The 27,191-nt window shown below is 40.5% G+C and overlaps 4 protein-coding genes and 1 non-coding gene across 7 annotated transcripts in view; 3 read left to right on the top strand and 2 right to left on the bottom strand.

Moving 5' to 3' along the window:
- The window catches only part of LOC121604362 (histone H3-like), a 610,603-nt gene that overhangs the window by 10,558 nt on the left and 572,854 nt on the right, over nt 1-27,191 (bottom strand). The window lies entirely within an intron of this gene.
- Nucleotides 1-27,191, top strand: part of zgc:163040 (uncharacterized protein LOC100038789 homolog) — a 408,070-nt gene that overhangs the window by 40,406 nt on the left and 340,473 nt on the right. The gene's annotated exons all lie outside the window — the stretch shown is intronic.
- Nucleotides 1,895-10,524, top strand: LOC121604355 (mitochondrial glycine transporter B-like). 3 transcript variants are annotated; one of them, XM_041933851.1, is made up of 9 exons: nt 1,895-2,256; nt 2,362-2,450; nt 2,810-2,914; nt 5,647-5,771; nt 6,313-6,397; nt 6,904-7,083; nt 7,710-7,878; nt 8,179-8,342; nt 8,504-10,524. In XM_041933851.1, the coding sequence occupies exons 3-9, from the start codon at nt 2,894-2,896 to the stop codon at nt 8,624-8,626; spliced, it is 867 nt and encodes a 288-aa protein (XP_041789785.1). In that variant the 5' UTR covers nt 1,895-2,256; nt 2,362-2,450; nt 2,810-2,893; the 3' UTR covers nt 8,627-10,524. The 3 variants fall into 3 exon arrangements, with proteins under 3 accessions (XP_041789785.1, XP_041789784.1, XP_041789786.1); XM_041933850.1 differs by having other exon boundaries at nt 1,895-2,450; XM_041933852.1 differs by lacking the exons at nt 1,895-2,256; nt 2,362-2,450; nt 2,810-2,914 and adding an exon at nt 2,922-4,196.
- Nucleotides 16,378-16,450, bottom strand: trnar-ccu. Its single transcript has one exon. It is a non-coding gene; the product is annotated as a tRNA-Arg (tRNA).
- On the top strand, nt 16,983-25,530 carry ttc26 (tetratricopeptide repeat domain 26). Its single transcript, XM_041933841.1, has 18 exons — nt 16,983-17,269; nt 17,382-17,522; nt 18,189-18,281; nt 18,460-18,574; nt 19,473-19,522; nt 19,692-19,837; nt 21,061-21,232; nt 21,787-21,861; nt 21,969-22,071; nt 22,388-22,443; nt 23,070-23,123; nt 23,211-23,274; nt 23,359-23,447; nt 23,737-23,820; nt 23,924-23,993; nt 24,314-24,420; nt 24,820-24,953; nt 25,215-25,530. The coding sequence occupies exons 1-18, from the start codon at nt 17,267-17,269 to the stop codon at nt 25,327-25,329; spliced, it is 1,671 nt and encodes a 556-aa protein (XP_041789775.1). The 5' UTR covers nt 16,983-17,266; the 3' UTR covers nt 25,330-25,530.

The following is a 27,191-nucleotide window of genomic DNA, read 5'->3' as shown; positions in this document are numbered from 1 at the left end:
GAGTGATGGATGGTAGTATCAAGTCCTTCCTTCCTCAACATACAACGCCGGTGAACACATTATTAGACGTGGTGAACTCTGTGTCCTTAAGGGGGCACAAGGAGAGGCTGAGTGGGGGGTCGTTGATGTGTCTGTTGAGTCCAGCGCGGAGACTGATGTAACTGCTCACACCGTATAGTTCACCTTTACAGTTTCTGACAGTGCCGAAAAATTCTCTTAAAATGTCATCAAATCATTGTTTCGACACTGTCTGAAAGTCCACCGCCACACCTTTATCTTCACACCAGTCTTCAAAGCACTTCACTGCCCACCTGGTCTGTTTAACGGTATTGGCCTCGCTTCTTTCCTTCTCCAGTTAGTCAACCTCTCCGGACGTCAGCTCTGCATGTCGTCTTTTGCTCTGCTTTTTTTTCGGAGACAGGCACTCTTCAATCCATGCATCCATCGTTAGCCCACCCCGAAGCTAGCGCACAAGTAGATAGCAAAATGTCCTGTGTTGCCCTGTTTATAATGCCCTGTAAATTTCATCTTCATGCGGACAACACAATTTTAGATTGTACGTCAACTTCTATAAAATCAGCAGTTGAATGTCTGCAGTCTTCTTTTGATTCACTCCAAACTGAATATGCAAACTCAAACTGTGTATGCATAAGTTAGTGTTCAATTCTGATAAAACAAATGGCTATTCACCAAGTCCACTGTTACTGATACTGCTAGCATCAACTCAGGTAACGGCATATGCATAGAAAGAGTGCCTCAATACAAATACCTAGGTATCTGGACAACAATCTAATCTTCAAACATCACATTAATACAATGATCGCTAAAATGAGAGCAGTACTTGTTTTTTGTTTAGAAATAAGAATTGCTTTCCTATCTGCCACAGGAAAAGAATTGTGGAATCATTATTTTCATCTGTTTTGGATTATGGGGATGTTATTTATGGTAAAGCTGCTGCCTCCACATTGAGATCACTGGATGCTGTTTACCACTCAGCCTTTAGATAGGTGTCTCCTAGAGCACCCATCATTGTATCCTTTACCAAAAAAGTTGGCTGGCCCTCTTTGGTTGTAAGGAGAGACCAGCATTGGTTTTTATTCATCTGTAAAGTTTTAATGCAGTTGCTTCCACCCTAAATTTCATCCCTTTTAACTCTGAACTCACTTAATGTTGGTGCTCACTCACAGAATAGGCTGATGCTCCACACTTCATTAATCAGACCTGAAATTGGGAAAATGTCATTTTCTTACAGTGCACCTTATACATGGAACAACCTGCAAAAGGCCTTACACTTGGGCTCTCTACAGCCACTACAGCTCTTCAAAAGCCTCATGTCAGACCTAGTTTTAATTGATTGTAAATGTTTTTTGACTCGATGGTGCACTGTTGTGCATTTTTGTGTTTTCCTTTTATTTCTTTTGTTCTATTTTATTCAAATTGAACATTGTTTGATTTCCTATATTTTTATTATTCACTTGATAGCATGTTATTATTCTGTATTTAACTGTTTCATTGTCTGCTTTTTTGTTTGTGTCTAGACACCATTGTAAATGAGGATACCCCCTCAATGGTCTTTCAAGGTGAAATAAAGGTTGAATTAATGAATAATAGAAAAACAGTAGTTGGTTGTGTGAATAGGTTCTGTAATCCAATTTTCAAAACATATCTAGAGGGTCACATCCAGATTACATTATACATTTAAAAGTATCTTTTAAAAAAAACAAAAAAAAAAAAAGTTAGTTTTGAGCCTTGGCGCTCTCCATAGTCCCTTAATGGTAAGAGAACCGCATCTCGGGGGCGAGCTTATTGTGAACGCGCTGCCTTAGCCGTTGGGGGGGTGGCAAATTTGACCCCAATAAAGCGTCTGCATGTTGTCATAGAAATTCTAATTAACGTTAAAATACCAGAATATGATCTACATTTTTTAAATAGATGAGTGTCTTATCATGCAGGTTTTACCATACTGACCCCCTTTTCATGTTTGACCAAACCAGTTACTGTATGCTGTGAAATACTGTGTCGGTAACATGAGTGTGACAGTGAGTTGTCTGCCAACGCCGTGCTGGAGGTGAACTTTGATAGCCAGATGCTAACAGTCGCAGCAGCGTTGTAGCGATAACGACATTCAGTGTCGTGGGACACTTGTTACAATTTTGTCCCCATAAAAAACAGCTTTAGGGACATGATCCACATCAGGAGATTGGCAGCGTTACATATGTTTGGAGGAGAAAGCGAAACTACAGTTAAATTCCTGGAGTGAGCTAACACCAGCATTAGCTGATCAGCCTTGCCAGAAAGTTCTGTATTCAGCCTGGAAATTTAAGTGTTTACTAGCGTTGCACTCTTGCGAAACTTCCGCAGATATTCACAGTAACTACAGAATATGGCGTTTTTGAAGCTGCCTAGGATGGCCATCACCTCCACCGGTCCTTGACAGACTTTGAAGTCAGGTAAGGGGAGCTACCATGCTAATTTCGTTAGCCACAGTACTGCAGCTCGTCAGTGTATTTAGCAAACTGAAGCTTCGGCGATCGATCGCAGCCGCCATATTCCATAGCGTTTGCCTTTAAAGTGACATTTGTTGTATAGATTTGTCGCTATATTTGACTTAGAAGCAGCCAGTACTTCAATGTTACTGCATGTCCCGAGAAGCTGGTGACACAGTATCACCAACTTCACCGTCGCATACTCTGACAGCTAACTAGCTAACCTAGCTTGCGGCTACCGGCTTCTTAGAGACTTTGCCTAAAAGGACTCATAGTTTTGAAATGTGACTCATGGCTGCCATCTCATTTTTTTACACTTAAAGTAACGTCGGCTGTAAGTAATCGGCCTCAAAACGGCAGTAGCAGGAGAGGATCTTGACTCAACCGACGCTGCATTCAGGTCAAAGATGGAGTTAACGTTAGCAGCGGTGAGTACATGTGCTAGTTGCTGCCAGTGTTTGTTATGGTCGTCACAGAGCCAGTGTTCTGAGTCTACCTGTGACAGGGTGAATTAACCTATATCTTCATTATTCAGTTTGAGTGAGTGAGATTACATATTGGGGTGTCGGTTTTTGTGTAATACTGTGAAGAAACACCTGACAGATCAAGAAACGTTGTCAAAAGCATATTCAAATCCAGCATTAGATAAAGCACTCTTATCAATTTGCAGCATTTCCTACAATGGCCAAATACATCCACAGACATTTAAGGGTCTTATAGACAGAATAGCCGAATCCCTGACAGACTGGAAAAATAACTGTGTAGTTTGTCACAGTGTTGCCCCACAGTTAAACCCAATGGACAAAATCAGCTGCTTTTCAGCTGATTGCTAGTGAAATTTGAGACTTGTTTATCAAGAGCAACATTGAATGCCATAAATGCGTAATTCATGACTATGTGTCTTAAATATTAGAGACTGAGCTCCTGCCCATGGTAATGAGAAAGCTGTGCACTTTATTTTGAAATACAAAAGATGGCTGTTGCTGAATTTGTGAATGTCTGAAACAAAGTGATTAACAAAATCAAAATGTAGCCAAAACCTGACGGAAGTAACTTGGGTCCTTATTCATTGATCTTTACCAAAGGTGGGACAGAGCTGATGTGGAGGGTGTTATGGAAACAGCATTGATTTTTCTCCAGCTGCACAAGCGTTGAAATCCAGGGTCTAAAATCACATGACAATTTCTCGAAGTTTGATTTTGATACAGATAGGATATCATGGAATTTTGAGAAAATAAAATTTTTTCATATTGTCATTGTGGGGAAATTGTGTTTTCTGCCACATCACAGGGATGCACGATTTCAAGCAGATCTGTGAAAGGAAGTTTTAATATACACACAGCCACTTCATGACTCATGCCATTTGACAAAGATGCAATTTAGCAGTGAGCTTTGCACAGGGGGGAGAGAGTGAAATACAGATGTGTGAGTCTGCCTGTGAAAGATAAAGATAGAAGCCCACTGAAAAACATTTGCTGGATTAAGCTTCTGCTTTGGCTGTGAAATAGGGGGAGGGAGGACAAGAAGCAGGAGACAGCCATTGTGAGTTGGAGAGAGAAGAGAGAGAGCGAGGGTCTTTTGAGAGAGATGGAGGTTTATTTTGTAATATGCTTCTTGAAATGGTAGCATCACAGAGAGAGGGAGATGAAAGAGGGCAAGATGCAGAAAAAACAGGATTCTCAGAGCCGAGCCCCGGGCAGCCTGGGGAAGGTAGGAGAGTGTGTTCGTGCGCAGTGTGTGCATTAACATGACACATGTATGCATGTAGATGCTGCATGTGTATTAGATGTTATATGTTTAGCAGACAGGTAATGTATGATACAGAAGTTTTATTTCATGCTTGTTGTTGTGGCTGTAATTGTGGTTATTGATGTTGCCTTATGATAAGCTTTTCCTTTGACCCCATTTTTTCTGCGTAACTGGTAACCTTCAAATAAGATATATTTAGTATCTGTCTCTGTGTACATGTCTTTGTCTCATGTCCTCGGTGCCTGCTTGTCCATGAGGCATGTAATCACAGATAATGTTTAGTCTCAGTTTAATTCTACCCAACAGTCCCTGTGTGTGCGTGCGTGTGTGTGGAGATGTGTTTACACAGTCATATTGTAGGGAATCACCTTCCTTATGGGGACAAAACACAAATCCCCATAATGTAGATTCTGAAGTTTCAGGGGTGAAGACTTGGGTTAAGGTTGGAGTAAGGGTTTGGGTTGGTTAGTGGTGGTTAAATCTCCAGAGAATGAATGTAAGTCTATGTAATGTCCTCTGAAGTGATGGAAACACAACTGTGTGTGTGCTTGTGTGGAGGCTGTCTCTGCACATCTCCATCATTTGCTCTGTGTAGGAACCTGGCCTCTGCTCTATGCTACAGGCTTGGAAGGGAATGTCATACAAACATATGATCAAATTAAAGTCTATTCCATGTGTATGAAGTGATGTTCCCTTATTTTGGCGCACACTTTGGTTGTGTCAGGATATTTGATGCAGATATTTGGTTGGTTAACATTTCCCTGCTCTTCTGAGAGGGTCTATGGCATTCAACAAGAGATGATCAACGCTGAGTAATAGGGCTGGATGATTACTCAAATTTTATTGTCAGTTTGAGTTTGGCCTCCAACAATTATAAAAGCAACATAATCAAGATGAAACTAATATTTGTCCCATTTCATTCCATGATGCTCTCATTTGTGTGTGTGTGTGTGTGTGTGTGTGTGTGTGTGTGTGTGTGTGTGTGTGTGTGTGTGTGTGTGTGTGTGTGTGTGTGTGTGTGTGTGTGTGTGTGTATATATATATATATATGATCTCAATATTGACCCAAATAATTGTGATTATGATTTTTGCCATAATCGAGTAGCCCTACGTTATGCTTTTTACACTGTAGCTAATCTTTTATATTCTTCTTCGCCTTTCACCCCATCCTCCAACACTCTCTGTTCATAATTCTGATTCCTCTTTACATTCCCTCCTTCTCCTTCTCTCCCCATCCTCTCTCTGCGCTTTCTGTCCGTTATCTCTTTCTCCTGTCACTTTTCCCTCTTATGTGGCCTCTTTGCCGTTCCCCCATATTCGGCCCTCTCTCTCCACCCATCGTCCCTTTCTCTCTCTGTCTGTCTGTCTGTCTGTCTGTCTGTCTGTCTGTCTCTCTGTGTGTTATCCTCAGGCTCACCCAGCTCTCAAAGCCTTTATGTGTGGCTCACTCAGCGGCACCTGCTCGACACTGCTCTTCCAGCCTTTGGATCTGGTCAAGACAAGGCTGCAGACCCTGCAGAACAATGCCAAGCCAGGGTGTGTTTGCCCACATAACACACAGACACATCTTATGCATGTGAACATACAAACACATACACACTACACATTTTGCCCGCATGCCATCAGACGCATGTGCATCAATATGCCCCTGTTTTTCTTCCTCTGTGACTACTCTCTCTCTCTCTCTCTCTCTCTCTCTCTCTCTCACACACACACACACACACACACACACACACACACACACACACACACACACACACACACACACACACACAGCATTGCAGCACAACATTTGCAGGCAGTGCCAGCCTGAATCTGCTGTGATGACCCATATACAACAATTAGTCACACCAGCACCCTCTAATCATACTGTCAAGCTGCTAGGTTACAAATACTTCCACTGTAGAAAAGAACAGAAAATGTTAACAGCCAAAAGTTGGTTTTGGACAACATTCCACAGGTGGAGGCAGTGCACTACTGTCCAGAGTTTTATTGTTCAAACCATGAAAACTGCATGTTTTTACATGTTTGCACCTTTTGAGTGTGTCTGTAACCATTCCTAAATGTCATCCTGCAGTGCACCAAGAGTGGGGATGTGTACTGTTTTCATCAATGTTATTAGGACAGAGAATTTCTTCAGTCTGTGGAAAGGAGTTTCACCAGTGAGTAACTGGCCTGGTTTATTATTTTCAAGATTTGCAATAATTCCTGCAGTTATTCATCTCATTGTTACATTGATATATGTAGTCAGTAGTCAGTGAGTGTATTTGCTCTACACTGTTTGTCTTTCAGATTACATTAGAATCACCTCTTGCTCTAAGAACCAGACACTTAAGTCTGTCTTCCCCTACAGATATCATGAGACAGTTCATAGAAACAATATTGATCTAGTGCAGTGTCTTGACATAGACTAGGCAGTCACTTTGGCTTCAATTAGTAGGTCAAACAAACGAAACACAAGAAAAATCCCATGGATGACACACATACTTTTTGTAGCTTTTTTACAGTGTGAAGGCAAAATGTTAAAAGGATTATCATGTGAAGATATGATATTTATTGCGTTCTTGGTTGCCCATTTTTTTAAAGCTGAGGCCACCTTTAACATCATTGCATGAAGCAAAAGAACAGAATTTGAGAACTGTTAAACACTTGTATTTCTCTCTGGCAGTCATTTGTGCGCTGCATCCCCGGAGTGGGCATCTACTTCAGCACCTTCTACTCCCTGAAGCAGCACTACTTCCTGGACCGGGCGCCCAATGCTGGCGAGGCTGTTTTGCTTGGAGCGGGTGCCAGAGCTGTGGCTGGTGTCTGCATGCTGCCATTCACAGTCATCAAGACACGCTTTGAGGTGAGCGACCGTTTCTTTTCATCCTGAGAGACCTCTGCTGGCATGAGATGTGCTGTGTGATTTGTGGACTTTGATACTTTCCTGATAATGTTGTTAAAGTATGATTGCATTTAGTCAGAGGCACAGTTCTAGGCAATGATTCATTTGTCTTAGCCATGTGTTTTTGAACCTGTTTACTTCATTTTCCATTTGGGCAAACAAACATCAATGAGCACAACACTAGACCTGGAAAAAAAAGCTCTGGAACCAGACAAACGTAGGGATTACTTGGTAGAAAGTGGAAAAGACTATTTGTGTAGCTTGAATCCCTTGTATATGCATAGCACACAAACATTCAACAAAGAGCAGAATGTCCTTTCATGCCAGCTTATTCATTAATCAGGCATCCTGTTAACAAAATGGTGAGCAATGAGTGAACTATGAAGTATCTGAGTGAGAGTAAGAGACATTGAGATTGTATTGACCACAGTCTACAATGGCTAGTCCACAGCAGCAGTCTGTAACACCAAGAAATAAATCCAGCTGAGTGTTTGCAGGTATTAAGGCAATTACTTCCAGTGTCATAAAAGCAGTGGTTTACATAAATATGTTTCAGATTTATTTTACATGTCCGTATGTTGTTTCAGAGTGGCTGTTACAACTATGTGAGTGTGGCAGGGGCTCTGAGGAGTGTGTATGAGACCGAGGGGATCAGGGCTCTGTTTTCTGGGCTGACTGCCACGCTGCTCCGAGACGCTCCGTTCTCTGGTATCTACGTAATGTTCTACAGCCAGGCCAAGAAGGCTCTGCCTCAAGGTGAGAGAAAATGCGGAGCGCCATTTTCTACAGATCTCTGATGGGCAGTGGGGTTTCGTAAGTGTTGTGCTTGTACTACCAAAAATCAGTCAAGTGTTGTAGTGAATGGTAATGCCTCCAAAAGGGGCCTTTTAAGTGCTCGTACTGTATCTCTTCAGCCTAGAAGTTTTTTTCATGCAAGTGACACAAAGTGTGTTTCCACATGTGCATTTTCATTTAATAAAAACTGAAAGTAGAGCCACCAGAATGTTGGGGGAAAGAAGTGAAATGATACCTGATACCTGGTTTGTCTTCTCTCAGAGGTGGCTTCGTCAGCCTGCGCCCCGCTGGTGAACTTCAGCTGCGGGGTGGTGGCAGGCGTCATGGCGTCGCTGGTCACGCAGCCGGCTGATGTGGTGAAGACCCACATTCAAATCAGCCCATCCCACTGGAGCACAGTGGCCGCTATTCGCTGCATCTACACGGTGTGTGTTCATTTAATACCAGCAGTCAGTTTTTGTCTCACTACATGTGCAAGTCCTGTTCAGGGAGAAGCAGTGCTGGCAACACTCAGTCTTGCTAGCGAGAAGACCAATATTAACAGTAACGCATCATAGTGAACCTTCATGCTCTGCTCCTCCTTCAGGAACATGGCATGGGCGGGTTTTTTCGTGGGGCTGTACCCAGGTCCCTGCGACGCACTCTGATGGCTGCCATGGCTTGGACTGTCTATGAACAGCTGATGGCTCAAATGGGCCTCAAATCCTGAAGAGCAGCAGTGTCGAGCCACAATAAAACAGAATGACATACGAGGGGAAAATTACGTACAGTATTTTCTCACTGAAAGCCCCAGGAAAGAAGAAACAGGAGCCGAGGAGCTTGATGAACAAGCACTGCCAAGATTCTGAAAAGAGGAACCAGGTGGATAAATGTCTGAGGAAAAGAGAATGAGAGTGTGTGTGGGTGGTTGGAGGTGTGTGTGTGTGTGTGGGTGGGTGGGTGCTTGTATTACGTTGTTGATATTTAAATATTTGTGATGTCTGTAGGTGTGAAAGTTTCAGATTGTGATGCTACACCTGACACACTGTTATGTAAATCTTAGATTGAAGTGACACTCCCTACTGTTAAGTGAACTTATTCCTCCTCTCACTACTTGTGTTTGGGCACCCTGAGGTATGGCAGCCACTAATAAAAAGATGCCCTTGACAGAGGGCCTGTGCTGGGCAGCAGAGTTGCCTTTAACAAGGTGTTTTAAAATGCTGTCGAGGCAAACGGAACGCTCAGCAAGCTGGTGCACCGTACATCTGCTGAGGCAACCAAAAACAAAGCACTGCAGAGAGAGGAGCTCTGGCTTCTGCCATATTTATGAAACTTGCATAAGATTGATTAACAAACAGACTTAGATATTTAGTTTGTTTCAGGCTCAGACAATCACAAGTACTTACACAGCTGCATTATGGGAAGAAATCACAATAAAGCCTTTGTTGCTATACTGCTCAAACCTATGCTAATTTAAAGTTTATATATACAGTGGTGCATTTCTAACTGAACACAGTGAAACCAGGTGTGCTTTTCATAGTGACATCTGGGCTGAAGAAACAGCTGAAAATATTCAGACCTGTGATGGCATCTCAGTCAGATCAAGATTTTGTGGATTTCTATGAGTTTTGTTATTGAAATGTTTTGTTCTTCCCTTTCTTCTTCTTTTTTTTTTTTGAGGTCAGAAGCAGCAATGCAGTTTGCATTGTTTCCTGTGTTTTAAGTAAGAAGCTTTTAGAATTTGACTATAATTTGACTTTTCTACACAGTGAGTAAATATTTTCACAACAGGGTGATATTGTGATTTTAATATTTAAATATTTGGGCATTTGCTGGAGTGAGTTAACTCCTGTGATATAAATGAGTAGCCTGTGAGCATATTTCCAGAACATTAAGCTTGCAAGCGAAGCATTGCTCATCATTGTTCTATTGTGTTTTGATGAGGTACACAGACTCCATATCAGTGCTAGATAGATGTGGATCTTGTTTTTGCCCAGCCTCTTCCTGGCTTTGTAAATATTTGACTAAATACAGAATTATTGGTTGTAACAAATTGAGGCCATATTTTTTATGTTGCTTGTACAGTGTTCCCTTTGTTAGTATTTATTATTGTTGATAAATAAGAGGTGATATATTAATAATAACTATTGTATATTGCTGTTTAAAGAAATAATGCCAAATGGAAGTTTCATTTGTGGAGGATTTTAAAAGACTTGATCATATAAAAAAGATGGATCATTGTGCATCCAAAGTGCCAATGGGCTAAAAAAAAATTTGGAAGTCTTTGAACATGACAGAAAGGCAGCTACTGTCCAAGTATGATCTGTGACGTAACGGCAAGGTTGTGTAGCAAAAAGAAAATTTTGATAACATGAGTTTCCTAAATGCCTCATTGTTTGCTGTGCAATGCAAACTGTGTAACTAACTGTGCCCCACATGTGCCATAATTCACACCTGGAAGTTTGACCTCATCCGTTATCTTCATCCTCACACTCCTGCTGTAGTCTTTGTTGATCCAGTGTTGACTATATCGTATATGGTCATTGTTATTGTAGATATTTGGTCTGTGCATGTGTTTGCTCAGACAGATGCTGTGCCTGTGCCCGCCTGGTTTTTCGCATCAATAAATTGTCCTCTTTTTTAAAAATAAAAAAGTAATTTTGACTTTTTTGAACTAGAAATTTAGAAGAGTTTGAATTTGATTTATTGTTGATTTTGTTTTATTTATAGAATATAGAATCAACCATGTTCTCAACGAAACAGAGCATGCATGCTGCATGCAAATCAGAGCCATTATAACCACAATATATTAAACATGATACATGGAATGAAGCATATTAATAGTTATAGAGATCTAAAAAATGTGGTCCACACTGTAGAAAGTTTGTAATTAAAGAAATAGTAACAATTTAAAATTTAAAACAGGCAGAATTTTCCAACATAGATTAAATATTTAAATAATATGCTATGCATGAAGGCTTGAGAATTGTTAGACCTGGATTGTTTGTGGCTGTTCTGCCCTCAAGTTTCTAGATCGACTTGACACTCATAGATGCGAACAAGATAACTTGACGGCAAAGTCAAAACACTAACTTCACCTTATCATAATAGTACCAAAGGCAGTAATAGTTGAACATATTTAAACAGAAATGTTAAAGCATCCCATAAAAAGAGGTGAATGACATTTGGACTGAACATTTTAAAACAAAACGTAGCATTTTACCTTTCCAGCAAGAGTGACATGCTAAAAACTTAAATAACACGACTGAGATTTAATAGCAGATGAAGTTGAGTTTCTCCTGGCAGTCCCAGTTCTCCCACAGTCCCCGTTTGGTTAGAGCTCCGCAGCGTTTCCATATGGGACACTGGTGGTTCTGATCGCCCCCTTGGTGCCAGGCCTGGTACACTAGACGGTCACCGTTCACCCACAGCCAGCGGCTCTCCAGGTAGCACAGGCCGATCCACACCTGCTCAGTGACGTGGTCGTGCTGGATCTCTGTCAGGGCCAGAAGGTGTTCGGTCTCAGAGACCAGGCTTGTGAGTGCAGTGTGTTTCTGTCTGCAGTGCCTCATCGCCTGCTCCCAGGTTGCCTTATGCTCCATCACAATCAGGCTGAAGCAGAGAAAGGGCAGTTTCTCCCAATATGCCATATTGTGCCACCCATTCGATGCACAGTTGTGCCAACAAACACTAACAGAAGTCTCATACACATCTTCATCTGGTTCGTTTGCATCCCACGGCATATATGTTGCACGTCCTCCTCCGGACCACCACCAGTGTGTTACATTTTTGTAGAGACCGATCCAGAACCTTCCAACTATGCCGCTTGTTGCATTGCTCAGTCTCATTTCATCTCTCTCTGAAGTGATGGGGGAAAGATCAGTGTAGTGATCTCTGCAGTGCTTCTGAGCAGAAAGCCATCCGTAATTTTGTTGCACATAAACATGCTTTCCAAACCGCGCCGACACACTTACAATAAAGAGCATCTTAAAAACCAAACTCTCCATTGTGGTGAAGTTTACTGATAATTGTCGGGATGAGTACAAAGCATGCTCTTTTCAAGGTGAGCAAAGTTTGGTCCCTCCTGTGTTGCCTCCTCGTTTGCAGCAAGTCAGAAAAATACCTCCTGCCGTCAGTGAACACTGATGAAGGGATTATAGCCTTCAGACGGTTCCTTGGTTTTGCCTTGGAAATATATTCTCCTTTGACCTTGTGAAAGGTTATGTGAAGCACGTTCTGTTTGAACTCATCACTTGATCATTTAACTCCGGCAAACATATTGTAGGGGTGGCCAAACCTTTTTCTTGGAGGGTCAAATCTGAAACTTAATGGGCCACAAGCACACCTACTACACTTTATTGTATTGTTAAGATGCAGAATGATACGAGGATCCCCAGTTCCCTTAACTGACTGGCTTCCTGTGCAAAGTTTCATTTTGATGAGGAGGTGTTGTTCTTCATATTTCCAAACATGAAAGTGGCTCCTTGTTGGATGCTTTCTGACACAGTAACAATGAGAGGAAGTAGTCAATCACCTTTTTGCTTGTGTTTGATATTTATTAGGATTTGGATCAAATTTGGATCAGATTCTCCACTGCAGCAGTTGATTTTTTTTTTTTTTTTTTTTTTTGGTTGCCTCTCATTAAATTAGTACCATCACACTTTAAAGCACCTGGCATTAAACTCATCAGGAGCCTGCAGGAGCAAGACCTCTAACACAAATCCTCAAGACTGAGTGAATTCTCAGGTTTATGGATTATGGACCAGACAAAGGTGGCAGCTTTCCCAGCAATCACAAACCACTGGAGTCCTGAAGGCTCCAGATGCACTGTGTCAAGAGTTTTATAAATCGTCACAATGGCCCAGCTCGATATGAAAATGTAGTTTTGTTACTCATATGACCCCTTGAGACAATAATCAGTCGAGGCCACGCGATGGTTAATTCTAGCCATGCTTGACTGGCAGCAGTAAAATGAACCACGACAAAGTTTGCAAGGCATCAACTGAAGTCAGTGAAGCCTCCATTCATTTTCCTACACAATCTGCTGTGGAGGTTTATTTCCATTTAACCCTGAGAAACAAATGAAAGCAAGTCCTGTTTGAACTCACCATACCCTAAGAGAGGTGACTTGTGTCGTCTTTTGGCAAAACAGTGAACTCCTGTGTTGCATCCATATCTGGATCAACCGTGGATAAAAAGCCTGATAGAAAAGATATTGATATGTCTGTGTTTGTTCACCATTTTCCTGCAAAATTACATCAAACTTCAACAAATTAAGTGCTTGGCATGTTTCATCGGTTTGTTGATTTTCCAGTATTTGTTGTAATTGGAGACAAAATTGAAGAGTGAAAGCATTAACAGCACAATTACATGACTCCATAAGTCATGAAACTGTTCATTCCAGTACAATCCTGCTTTAAATCATTATGAGCATATATATTACTTTAGTTCTGCTGTTTTAGAAACTTTTCCTATTCATTTTTGACATTCATTTTATTTTGTTTTCATTTTAAGTTTTGCTATTTTCACATCTAGAGTCCTTCAGCTTATTTTCTGATCCTTATGTTTTGCTTGTTATGCCTTCTCTTAATTTATTGATACCACAGAATGTAGATCTAACTACGGGAACACTAGCGACCACTTTGTGGAAGCTAATGGGAATCCAGATGAAGAATAAAGACTTCGCGGACTATGCGATGATACCGTTTTACAGCACAGCATAAATAGGATGTTACAGAATTGTTTCTATCCTTTCTAAGTGAGAAAAACTGGATGCACATTGTTTACATACATTTCTTATTAATGTACAACTTATCACTATTTCCACTGTTACACTCAGATGCAGATGAAGTTGAGTTTCTTCTGGCAGTCCCAGTTCTCCCACAGTCCCTCTTTGGTTAAAGCTCCACAGCGTTTCCATACTGGACACTGGTGGCTCTGATCTCTTTCTTGGGGCCAGGCCTCGTACACCAGAGGGTCACCGTTCACCCACGTCCAGCGATCATGCAGGTAACGCAGGCCGATCCACACCCGCTCAGTGATGTCGACTCTCTGAATCACTTTCTGGGCCAGAAGGTGCTCGGTCTCAGAGAGCAAGCTGGTGAGGTTGGTGTGATTGCTTCTGCAGTGCTCTAGAGCCTCCTCCCAGGTCTTCTTCACCTCCACCACAATCAGGTTTAAGCAGAAGAAATTCCTGTAGACGTAGCCACTCTCAGCATACCATCCAATGCTTGTCCGAAAGACATAATCAAAATAATGATAAGGTGTAGAAGCCCATTTTTGGTAGGTTGCATATTCCCCTCCTGACCACTTCCATCCAGTGGGGCTCTTGGGATCCCTGTAGAGACCGATCCATCCCGAACTAGACTGACTCACAGACCTACTGAACACCCAGTCCTCCAGCTCATTGGTGATGGGTGAAAGGTCAGTGAAGTATCTCCTGCAGTATTGCTGAGCACTCTTCCAGGTTTTTGGTGTTGAGATAAAGACATGTTTTGCAGACAAAGTGCATACACTTGTAAAAACAAGCACTCTAACGAAAATAATGCCCATCCTGCTTCAGTCTTCTGGGAGGAATGAGATTGTGATTTTGTCCTCTTCCTCTTTGATTGAGCTGGTGCAGAATGAATGTTTGCATATGCATAAACAAAACTTCAGATGACTTAGACAAATTTAAATAATGTTTCTTCAAAGCAAATCTTCTCAACATGGACATCCAAAGCTTACAGTGCTGCCATGTCTACCCTGAAAACCAAATCAGAGCAATAAATAAACAATAAACAAGTAGCAATTTATTTGTAAAAAAAAAAAGGGGGGGGGGGATTATATCACATCTTAGCTGAAACTAAGTGAAGCACCTGTAGTGATGAGTTGTAAACTCTGAAAGAAGTGCCACCAGGATTTTTAAAAAAAGCAGTTATTGCACTTTAAGTACAGTTAAAGTTTTACAAAACACTGAAAATAAGACATGTTTCACCATCAGTGAATACAAACACTCCTGAGTGTATATATATATATATATGTGTGTGTGTGTGTGTGTGTGTGTGTGTGTGTGTGTGCAATATTTGCACATATATATGTGTGTGGGGGGGTGTTTGTTCTTCAGTATTTTCTCTAACTATTGATTATATCATCAACAATATTTATACTGTTGTGGTTTATTTGTCGACTGGAAAGCTGCAGGTTTTCTCTCTGTCTCTGTCTCTCTCTCTCAGGGAAAGTGGTCACAGTATCTGAAGGTGTGGATGTCCTGCAGATGAAGAGGGAGGATGTACTGAAATTCCTTGCAGTACCCACCTAGGAGGGCCTGGGCTTCTACATGAAGCAGTGTGTTGACAAGAGGGAGACTGACGATGAACTGGACTTTTGTTTATCTTCCATTTCATCATCATCTGTTTCTTCACCTTTTCTTCATTAGCTTCTCTGACACTCCACTAATTGGGTGCCTTCTGCAGGCACTGTTGCACTAAACCCTTGAACCTTTGCATTATTTGTTGTCTTCTTTCTTCAAAGCAAATGGCAGCAAGTTTGCATGTGTATCCCACAAAGTACTGCCATAGGTTACTTCAGCTGAACTGACTTCAATGAATCAGCGGATTCTTCAATGATAGGATTAGACTCACATGCAGGCTCATTGTGAGGCTGTCCGCTGTGAGCTTTACTTGTGTCTTTCATGGTGAAAAAGGATGAGGGATGCAGAAATTTCAGCTCAAGGCAATGCCATCCTTTGCTCTGGCAACTGTTATGAAATTTGGACCCACTGATTTCAAACCTCCTCATGTGACATAATCACCCATCAGTGTGTAAACCTGTGTGGGTGTTAAGCACTAGGGGGGCCCGACTTAACAAGACAAATGTCGAGACTGAGCTTTGAGCCCATTGTAGCACAGTTCTTGTACATTCTCTATATGAACTGTGTTGGTACAGAAACATTGGCTCACTTGGTTACAGTTGTCTTTTTTTTTTCTTTTTTTTTTTTTTTTTACTGTGCCTTTGAACTCTCTGATGTTGTGTATTAAAGCAATATTTGCAGCATAGAAAACACCTACTTGAATGTGTGACTAGGGTCACCACTCTGAGGGTCTAACCCGGAGGATAACCAGAGAGGTGTTGAGGATGAGAGGGACCGTCTCCAGGGAGCGGCACTGGGAAGTAATACCTGATTTCTACTTCTATAGAGAACCAATGGATGAGAGAGGTGCAAAGTGACCAATCTACCGAGCTGCTGTAGAAATAGTAGGTATTGTATATCTCGCATAATGGAATAGTGTAGAGGGACTTCGAGAGTCATAATGGTACTGGTGATCATGCATAATATACCTAATAAATACACAACACTATTTGTTTATGTATAAGGGGTTGGGCTGCAATTACAAGCTCATTACTGGAATGCTTGTCAGAAGATAGTGGAGGTAATTATATGAATTGGGAATGGCATGTATATAGTTGGTAATAATTCTCTACATACCGTTTAAAATTCATCACCCCAGATGGGACTCGAACCCACAATCCCTGGCTTAGGAGGCCAGTGCCTTATCCATTAGGCCACTGGGGCTACCAGAACAATGATTTGTACTGTACTATACCATACTGTACTATACTGTACTGTACGACAAATTGCTTTGGGTAGAAATTAACATAACTGTTTCACGAATGTTATTCTTCATAGTTATGTCTTATATGACAAATACATTTTGTCAAAATCCTTTATGGCGTGCTGCAGCCATTGCTCTCTGTTCCGTTGCTAGGCAACAAATAACACATCACTGAATCAAATTCAGCACAGAAGAGCGGAGCTATTTCCTGTTTATCTCCAAACTCTTATAGACTACAAAATAAAATTCACTCCAAAAAGTATTCCAAAACGTTCCTTGAGTTGACATCTCCGACGTGGGGTTCGGCCCGCTCAGAGGTTTTTAAAGAAGGACCATAGTATGGGTTACATCAACACATCACCCTTAAAAAGTCTTTACCTGTCTCACCACATTGCCAGGACATGTGCGTGTGCTTTTAATTTGAAAATACATGGCCGGAAAATATAATCTGTGCTGCTACTTAACTTTTAGCTAACTAGCTATCGTCACAATCCAGCATAGCATCATTCTGTACGAGATAGTGAAAAAAAATAAAATAAAATAAAACTCTGATTTTATCCCGGCCATGTTAGTCGTAAGAAAACTGAGTTGACGTCGGTAGTGTTATCTGGCTGGTTTTAATGAAAAATTATCGTTAGACAACTAAACTCTAACGTAAAGAACCTAGCAGCTAACGTTCGGGTAACAGTTCGTGTTTTCACCATTAACGTCACCTAGGTTCGTGACAAACAAGTCATAGCTCGGTAAAGTTACCTCTTCAAGAAAGACTCGTCGACATGGTAAGTCAACGTATTGCATACCTCATTCCAGCACCATTATAATGTTAAGGCTATCTCACAAGTTAACCTGTTAGTTGTCGTGCATGTTGGCCCATGCTCCTTTTTTTGGCAGATCCTCTCTCGCGTGAAACCAGCCGTGGGAGGAGAGACACCTGCGAGCATCAGTGATAAAAAGAAGAAAAAGACAAAGGTTCCACGCTTGGAGGAATACCTGCAACAGAGAGACTACCTGGGGGCCTTGACACTGTTAGAGGTACTAACACACACACACACACACACACACACACACACACACACACACACACTAGAGCTGTGGCAGAAGTTGAATTGACGGCATTTGCATTGCTGATCTTAAACTATATCACATAATATTTAAAGTAGAAAACGTTACTCTATCGAAACCATTGGTTATTAAGGACAGTAATGGCGGGCACTGGCGTTTGAGGGGATTTTATAGGGCCACTAAGAGACCCCATGCTGACATGCATTCAAGTAGTTGAATTCTTACCTGCCCTGTGCGTATTGTACTTTAGCTGACCAATATCTGAACAATTATTGTCACAATCTGTAGAAATAATGCATCAATAGGATTATAGCTAAACAGAACTGCACTTCATACAATGTAGAAAATGTTAAACAACCCTGGAAAAAGTCAGAGAAATTGGCTCAGTGAAATTAATTCAATTAATGAAGTCCAGCCTATAATGAGTTCTTCATATTGTTCCAGATTCAGGGTGGTAGGGGTAGCAGGCGCAGGAGACAGGGAAACTAGGAGAATGTGCGGTGTGGCAGATGAGCGGGTACATTACACTCAGGAGAAGTGGACTGTCAATGCTGTTTCATTGTTGTTAAGCGGTCACACTCGCAGCAAACTAGGAAACGCTGCTCTTCTGCTGATGTGTTGCTGTGTCATCTCCAGTTTCAGAGAAGTATTGGCGAGAAAGAGGAGAATGCAGACCTTTGGATTGGCTACTGCGCCTTTCACTTGGGTGATTATAAGAGAGCTATGGAGGTATTTTGCTGTGGATGTGTGTGTCTGAATGAGTGTGTGTAGCTGGCTAGATATAATTTCACATAAAGTACCATGAATGCATTATTCAAATAGCTGTTGGATGAATGGATAAGGAGTGACTACAGTGACTTGTTGGATCTGATCACATTTATAGTATTTTCATATCATGTTCTGACAGGAGTACAAGTCTCTGACCATGAAGTCTGAATGTCCTGTTGAGGTTTGGGTCTATCTGGCCTGTACCCTGTTTTTTCTGGGGCTCTATAAAGAGGCTGAAGAGGCTGCATCTAAAGGTAAGCTTTCCAGCTGAAATCATTTGTAAATTCTTCCTTTGTACAGTTTGCTAACCACTTGACCCACATTTTGCACAGTTTTGTTTGGGAACAATCCTCTTGGTCACCAGTACACTGTGGCACTATCAAAATGTGAACAGCATGTGGTGTGCACATCTACGATGCCAAGCAGTCTACAAAGCAAAAAATCTATATAATGAAACATGTTTTGCAATTGATTTGAAGCAAATTGGTATCAAGATGCTGTAGCTTCTAAATATCGACAACTATTGCTTTATTTTAAAATATGATTTCAGTTAGTAATCACACAAATTTAACAGACATGTTGAATGTCATTTGGGATTTTTGGGGGGACTTTGCAAAAAACAAAAACATAATCAAAATGTCACCAACTATGCACATACAGAAAGCCCACCGTTTTTTGTGCATAGGGTTGTCTACATATTTTTGTTCATATAGTGTATTTCTGGACAACCTTCAGTTAGTAATTGTGCACTATTTATGAGCTTTATTCAAGAAGTCTAGTAATTACTTAGTTTTTTATGGTGAAGCAGCCGTTATTGTGAACTGGCTTCATTGGGCAAGTATAATTTTTGTAATTTGACTCCAGTTTTAACATTGTACTCAATGTACTTGCAACTTGAAAAACAAAATACTGAACAATAAAGTTTACAGAGGAAATCACCAGATTTAGTGGATTTTGCCAAAGGGCGTGGCTTTACACTTTTAATTCCCATTAATTCACCCTTCAGTTGTTTATGTTTTTTGCCAGATCACATACAGTGCTGTTCAGTCAGTTATGTGATTGCTGAGGGCAAGGTTATTATGTTAATGAATCATACCTCGTATTCTCATGTGGTTTGTTTTTAAAATTGCCAAAATCTCTTGCGCTCTGTAGCACCAGTGTCTCCCCTGCAAAACCGACTACTCTTCCACTTGGCTCACAAGGTTGGAAAACTATTATCACTATTACTAATCACTATTGTTATATTATTACTATAATAATGTGGGCCATAATGTCCTCTTGTTTTTTTCCCAATTCTTAGCTTTTTGTGTCATTGTAATCACCTTTCTGACTGATGTCTTCATTGTCTGTTGTCTACACATTGTGTTTTAGTTCAATGATGAAAAGAAGCTGATGGGTTTCCACCAGAACCTGGAGGATGTGACAGAGGACCAGCTGAGCCTGGCTTCCATCCACTACATGCGCTCCCACTACCAGGAGGCTATAGACATCTATAAACGCCTTCTACTGCAGAACAGGTCTGTGCCTTCCCCTGCCTTTTACTCTCTTCAATTAGTTTCACAGTCCTGCCATTCTTGGGCACATGTGCCACCCTAGCACCACCTTGGCAGGTGTAAGTTGTTAATAAAGGAGTGTTAGATCATGCCTAGTGGAACCATAAAGATAATTCAAGGTTTCTCTGACACTAATATATTGTATCTGTAGCAGCAAGGGTAAGACAATGCTTTGCTTTCGCTAGACATCCTTTGCCACTTCTCTCAGAGATCTTTTGATGGCTTTGTGGCATCTGTGGGTCAACGTACAGCTGAGGTTTATTTTACTGGGTTGGCAGTTGCTTTAGGTGCAGACCTTTGTAGCAGCTCTGAGCACACTTTCTGTTTGAATGCAAATTGGCCTCATTACTACTACTTCCTCTGAAAGCTAACATAAAAATGCAAAAATATCAAACTGGGGTTATGCAACTTTGCATATTTTTGCCAGAGAAGATACCATAAAGGGCCTTGATGCTCCTTGACAGGAAATGTAGCTTTGTGTTAGCTAGACTGCAAATATCCATTGCCTTCAAAAACTAGACTAATATCTGGCATTCAGATGTTCCCTTGTTTGTGTCTGTTTGTTCCTGTGATAACTTCCTGTCTTTTTTTGAGAGGGGGTTGCTGAAATGCTATATTGACTATGAGAATTGACTATGAAAGAAAAAAATATGTATGTTGCTATAGATTCTAAAAACTTTACCACAGTTGACTTAAGTATTCTCACTGAATGTGTAGTAGTCTCACTGCACTCTGGTCCTTGTGTCCCACATGGGATGACAGGTTAACACTCTTAAGACAAGACAGATCTTAAAAATTACCATGGAGCTCTGCCCTAGATGGGATCCAAATTCATCTCAGATGAGCAGCTCTTGTGGAGAGTGGCCCAGACTGTATTGCAGACCCCCATTAGATACAAACCTAAAACCTTGATACAGATCACATTTGAGTCCATGCCATCAAATCTCCAACCACTTTTACTTGGTCGTGAATTGGAATTATTTTTCCAATTCCAGGCGTTTAGTAATAATAGTTAAGTAATAATTTCACACACTGGTCTGTCAAGCAATACTGTAAAATAAAATTAAAAAAAAAAAACAAAAACAAAACAATAATATATTTCTATATTTGTTGAAAAATCAGAACTATCATGTGTCCACCAACTACAAGAAATAAGTGTAAAAGCCAGTTTCACATTCTCCTTGCAGAGATTTCCTGGCCCTGAAAGTTTATGTGGCTCTGTGTTACTATAAGCTGGACTACTACGATGTATCCCAGGAGGTGTTGGCTGTGTACCTGCAGAGCATGCCTGACTCTACTATTGCACTGAACCTCAAGGCCTGCAACCACTTCAGACTCTACAATGGCAAGGCAGCTGAGGTGCTCAGTGTTTGCTTGCTTCCTGTCCTGGCTGATATTTTGGCTGTTCTTCATATTGATGTGTTTTCTCATTTTCATACCAATTTTTATGTTTTGTGTGAAGTCAGTTGATATCCGTGTAAGAACTGATTGCCTAAAACATCAAAGGCTACATTATTTTAACAGTGAAATGAAGAAGTCTTCTGTCCAAAGACAAAAAACAAAATATTTATTTCACTGCATTTTCATTTTGAAATCTCCATCCACATTTGTGGCTCTATCAGCATGCATCCACCAATAGGTTATCATAAAAAGTCAACAAATAATACAATTGGAGAAATTTCACATTTCTTTCTAGACAACAGCAGCTCACAGTACTACTACCAACTTTTCGTGGTGGTGTCAGTGCAAAGTATATTTGCTTTTACTGGAAATCTTTGTTGTTGTTTTTTTTATTGTATTTATTTATTAGCCACATATGCACTCACAATGAGTTAGCAACTGCTTGCCCTTTTAATTTTTTTGGGGAGAGTAACTCTTGGGTTTGTCTTATGTGTGCACTCTCCGTCTCTTAGGCTGAATTGAAGAACCTAATCGACATCTCCTCCTGCTCCTTTGAGTTTGCTAAGGAGCTTATCCGACACAACCTGGTAAGCTCCTCACAAGCTCTAACTGTGAGTGTGTAGGTGCGTGCGCATACACTAGTGACTTCCGTGCTGTTTTTCCCCTCCGTGAATCTGTCCCTGGTGTACTGCAGGTGGTGTTTCGCGGTGGGGAGGGGGCGTTGCAGGTGCTGCCTCCTCTGATCGATGTGATCCCTGAGGCCAGACTCAACCTGGTCATCTACTATCTCAGACAAGGTGGGCAGCCATGACATTGTAGTTTTCTGGATGAGGCAAAACAAGGAAAATATTTCCACTAAGATGCATGCATTCAGGATTTTACTATGAAATACGGAGTAAAGCTTTAAAAGATTCAGATCATTAGACCTTTATTTACAAATGCAATATCCTATACTCATCCAAAATAAGCTATGAATGAAACTCCACTGTCATATTTATCATGTAACATTTAATGTAAATGCAAAGTCCCTGTTTAATTTCATGTGTAGCTGTCAGATTTCAGAGAAAGCCCACCCTAGCTCAAGGATTCACATGCTCCATTTAACACTTCCAGATGATGTCCAGGAAGCCTACAACCTCATCCAAGATTTGGTGCCCACGACGCCTCAAGTAATGACTCAAAGTAACATTGAATTTTAATGTGAAATTACACTTGTTCTTTCAGGTGCAATGTAATGATTTGACCTCAGTAAGAGACTCCAGATCTGCGTAATTTCACTCTAACGTGAATAATAATGCAGTCGCTGTGTTAAATTACAATTGTATAATTAATTACAGTCATGCTCTTTTACCAGAAAGAAAACGTGCAATGAAAACCGGGATTAAATGAAGTCAGTTAATAAACCTCTTCTCCTCCATCCACTTAAGAGTTCCTGAAGAGTTTTTTCTTTTATGTGACCAGTTTTTATCTTCAAAGGCACCTTAATGTCTCTGAGATCTGAAAGCATGTGAAGTGTTTGGCTTTGTGTATCTCTTTCTTGCATTTATTTACCTGTTGAAGTGGATTTTGATGTGGTTTGAAGTAGCGATGAAAAAATAGAACGATTGATAGATTCCTGACAAAGAAATAGATTCACTTATTTTACATTTTGCCGACAGGTGGTGTCTTGCTTTTTTTCATGTTCTCTATCAAAATAATCAGGGTACCTTTCTCCTGTTTTAAACCCTTACATCAGAAAGGGATTAGAGAAGAGACAATATGAAGCGTTCTTTACTTTCATCTTTTATTTTCTCAGGAATATATTTTGAAAGGAGTGGTTAATGCCGCACTGGGACAAGAAATTGGATCAGTAAGTATTTCTTTAAATGAATGGTGATGTGCAACAAATGTGATTAAATCCGAGACAAATGCTTGTTTCTGCACTTTCGTCTTTCAGAGGGATCACCTGAAAATTGCTCAGCAGTTCTTTCAGTTGGTTGGAGGCTCGGCTAGCGAATGCGGTACATTGAATAGAAATTTGATCAATATGATCCTTAAAAGCACACTGTATGAGCTTGTGTGTATAATATATTTTTGGCTTTCAGATACTATTCCTGGCAGACAGTGCATGGCCTCCTGCTTTTTCCTCTTGAGACAGTTTGAAGATGTTCTCATATATCTAAACTCAGTCAAGGTTAGTCTTGCTCAGTACAAAGCACACATTGTATGGTATATATTCCTGCAAAGAATCACAGTGGTAGTACTTTACTGTGCTATAAAGAAAAAGACTCCCACACACTGGGTGATAGATCGGGTCACTTCAGATGACAAGTGGTGCTTCACAAATACAGAACATCTATTCAGTTGTGTGTTTTTCTTTATTCTCTATGATTTGCAAGACAGGCAAAAAGCTGACACTTGTATGCACTTTTGTATGAACCTTAATCTTTTCATTAGGTATAACTGTGCTTTTCTTTTTGCAGGGTTACTTCTATAATGACGATACGTTTAACTTCAATTATGCTCAGGCTAAAGCAGCACTTGGCAACTACAAAGAAGCAGAAGAGGTACTTAACTTCAACACGCATGTACACAGCCTCTTTTTACCGACTGATTAAGGCTGACAAGTTGTTGACTAATGTTTTGGACTAATTTCAATGTTTCTTTCAGATCTTTCTGCTGATTCAGAGTGAAAAGATCAAGAATGACTATGTTTACCTCAGCTGGCTGGCTCGATGCTGTACGTATAGTAGTTGCACTGATGGTGGTGTATTTGATTACAGAAATGTGTATGCAAGGCTAATTCATTCATGTAGCACATTTCCAGGAGCTTTCATGCTTGTTAAGAATTTAGGGTCACTCTTGCACTCAAGTAGTGTTACACTCCACAGCTCTAAGGAATGTATATCTCCATTAAAAGATTTTTCCTGCTTTCTTGGCTTAATCCACATAAATGAAACCTGCCCACAGGCATTTCATATTTTCCAAATCTTAATCTATAAAGGTTGCTGAGACAGCCTGTTAATGATCGTTTATGAACACTCGTCTTGTTCTCGTTAGACATAATGAACCAGAAGGGTCGGCTTGCCTGGGAGCTCTATCTGAAGATGGGCACTTCTTCTGATTCCTTCAGTCTGCTGCAGCTCATTGCCAATGACTGCTACAAGGTGACATCATCCTCTGTCTTCTGCCTTGCGTATCATCTGTGATGACCACTTCAATGGAAGCACATGTGAATGTGCTGTGTGATTAAAGCTCAAATCAATTTAAGAAAAGCAGAATATACTTAGATTTAAGATGGCACCAACCAATTTTTGGCATTTTTGCTTGAGAAGTGATTTAGACAATTAATGAATTATCAAAATAGTTGCCAATCACTTTTTGGTTAATCAAATAATTGTTTCAGCTCTATTTAAGTACCATTACACTGATGTCTCCATCTGTCTGTTTCTTTGTTAAAATACTGTCAGTTATTGTGTTACAAAATTCAACTCAAATGTCCCAGTGGCTTTGTTATTGGAAATGTGCTGCATACAAGTGCTCATGATCACAGCGTGTTGTTTCAGATGGGCCAGTTCTACTATGCAGCCAAAGCATTTGATGCACTGGAGAAACTGGACCCAGGCTCCAACTATTGGGAAGGCAAGAGAGGGGCATGTGTCGGCATCTTCCAGCTCATACTGGCAAACAAGGAGTCCAAGTATGTTTGTCTCTTTTTCCTGTGCAGCAATTTCACCTTTACACATTTAACAATGTTTTCTGAGTATTTCTTTTTAGCTGCAAAACATCATTTGTGACAGAAATGCCTGTCATTACCCAGTAAAAACTGAATAAATCTGGACTAACGCATCAAACTTCTGTGGTCTGTCTGATTGGTTGTGATGTCTAAATGAAAGAAACATGAGAGATGGTGCCTTCTTGATCTAATCTTGTTTCCTCACATATCCTGTTTGTGTTCTAGGGAGACACTTAAAGAGGTGGTGCCCCTGCTGCAAAATTCAGGAAACCCCCAGGTTGAATACATCATCCGAGCTCTGAGGAAGTGGGCCAAAGACAACAGAGTCCTCCTGTCATGACAGGTCTATATGAAGAGGAGACACGTTCTGCAGAAATTAGCAGTCATTTCACTTGAATGAAATGAATGAATGATATCTATGCCACATGAAGCAAAGAAATATTGAGCTTTTATCTCTTCTATAATGTTTTGTATTAAGATATGTAAATTTTGAATTGCAATTCTCCATGTACTTATATTTGTATTAAATGTAATTATGTATTCTTTACATTACTTTCATGTTGTTGTCAGTGATTTATTTGAAGCAATTTCAGTTTGGTTCTTAACTTTAGAAATTAAGAAGGTCCACCAATTGAGAAACCAGATTATTTTAAAAGATGACTGTCAGGAGATGTAAATGTGGAAATATTGCACTTTAAAGGACACAGAATTCTGTATATCTTTCCAAAATGCATGTGTATGTACTAAAAGGAACAGATGCTCAATAATCTATACTGTAGAACAACAGAAAATACAAGGGTGCCCAACTGAAATACTCACAGTTTAATGTAATAAGGAGCATAGCTGCTGCACTTTTAACGCTGGCCCAATTTTACACTTCATATAGGCAGGTTTTGAATATCTAGTATGCTACTGGGGGGGGATTAAAAAAATTAAGAATACTAAAATAAATCTATCAAAACTAAACAGGCCTTGACTTTTGCCCTATATTGCAATGTACAAAGGAACTTGAGAAGTTCCTCATAGCTGTACACCATGAGACTAAAGTGAGAATGGTGGAGAGGCATTTTAATGTGGGGAAATGTATTTAGTATACAATTTCCCGTTAGTAAAACTAGGTTAAAGGAGTACTCCATTGGTTTACTGTTACACATCCATAAATATTGGGGTTTTGTGTTTACAGTTTAAAACAAGAAAAGTCACAATCAAAGTAGCAGAGGCCAAGAAATCCTGAATGCAATCCCTGGTGTAAGTCAAAATAGAAAAATACTGGAATACTGGCATCTTTCACTGAACCCCACCTGTCTGTTTAAACACCCTGATGTTTCAAACTTTAGGCCCTGTGTGTTATGTAGATTTTATGTCTAAATTGTGAATTTTCACTCTCAGACTTGACAGAGCTCCTGCAGATCCACAGAAGACATTGTGCTAGTGTTTTCACAGACCCCACACAGTGCTGGTAAAGGTATGTCTTTAGCTATGTCCAACTTACAGTGTGAAAGTTTTAAATGCCAATGTAAGATATTGTCATTAATCTGGATGATTGACTATCTGATTGGGTCAGATGAAGTATAATAAGGATTTTATTCATAATTACTGCAGCTCAGCAGCTTTGGAATGCTGGATAACATGTAGTGTTTACAGGCCGTGATTAAATAACTATTTAATGCTCATTCAGTTCTCTGAACAGAAACATAATATGCAAAATGAGAACAACTATATTGTGAACTCAGCTGTATGGGTGGCCACAGGGAGCAGGAGGACAATGAATGGAGGTGTAACAGGCTGTCACTCAGCAGAGTAAGCAGCTGTGTGTGGGGGCTGGGTGGCAGCAAAGTCAAAAAGGCAACTTCTCTGTCCTCTAACTTCATCTGTAACATATAATAACGCAATTTAAACCTGGATAAAACAACACATCTATGGCCAGGAATTTGTATTCATGCTGAATTTGTCAGATGAAATATCAGTGATGCAAAACCTCTTGGAAATGCTAATGTGGACAGACATTGTTTTCACAGGAAATGTATACATAATCATAACGATTACGTTGATCTCTGTGTAAAATCTATGAAGTGCTCTTTTAACTCCATCATGGCAATTAGGCAGGACGCAAGGGGGGGGGGGGTTGGGGGTGCTGGATAGGAGGCAACAGTAAGACACTGCCTTGGGGCTTTGTAACAGGTTAACCCAGCCATGGTCTCT

Source organism: Chelmon rostratus, chromosome 3 (genome assembly GCF_017976325.1).
Source record: "Chelmon rostratus isolate fCheRos1 chromosome 3, fCheRos1.pri, whole genome shotgun sequence".
In the NCBI taxonomy this organism is placed as follows: Eukaryota; Metazoa; Chordata; class Actinopteri; order Chaetodontiformes; family Chaetodontidae; genus Chelmon; species Chelmon rostratus.
This window is presented reverse-complemented; position numbering and strand designations above follow the sequence as displayed.

What these genes read in the sequence shown, in the direction of transcription:
- LOC121604355 (XM_041933852.1), top strand. Translation starts at nt 4,131, where the DNA reads ATGAAAGAGGGCAAGATGCAGAAAAAACAGGATTCTCAGAGCCGAGCC. An exon ending in CCCCGGGCAGCCTGGGGAAG is followed by an intron (nt 4,197 to 5,646) that starts GTAGGAGAGTGT and finishes TGTTATCCTCAG; the next exon opens with GCTCACCCAGCTCTCAAAGC. An exon ending in TGTGGAAAGGAGTTTCACCA is followed by an intron (nt 6,398 to 6,903) that starts GTGAGTAACTGG and finishes TCTCTCTGGCAG; the next exon opens with TCATTTGTGCGCTGCATCCC.
- ttc26 (XM_041933841.1), top strand. An exon ending in CATCTACTATCTCAGACAAG is followed by an intron (nt 22,072 to 22,387) that starts GTGGGCAGCCAT and finishes TAACACTTCCAG; the next exon opens with ATGATGTCCAGGAAGCCTAC. An exon ending in TGGTGCCCACGACGCCTCAA is followed by an intron (nt 22,444 to 23,069) that starts GTAATGACTCAA and finishes TTATTTTCTCAG; the next exon opens with GAATATATTTTGAAAGGAGT.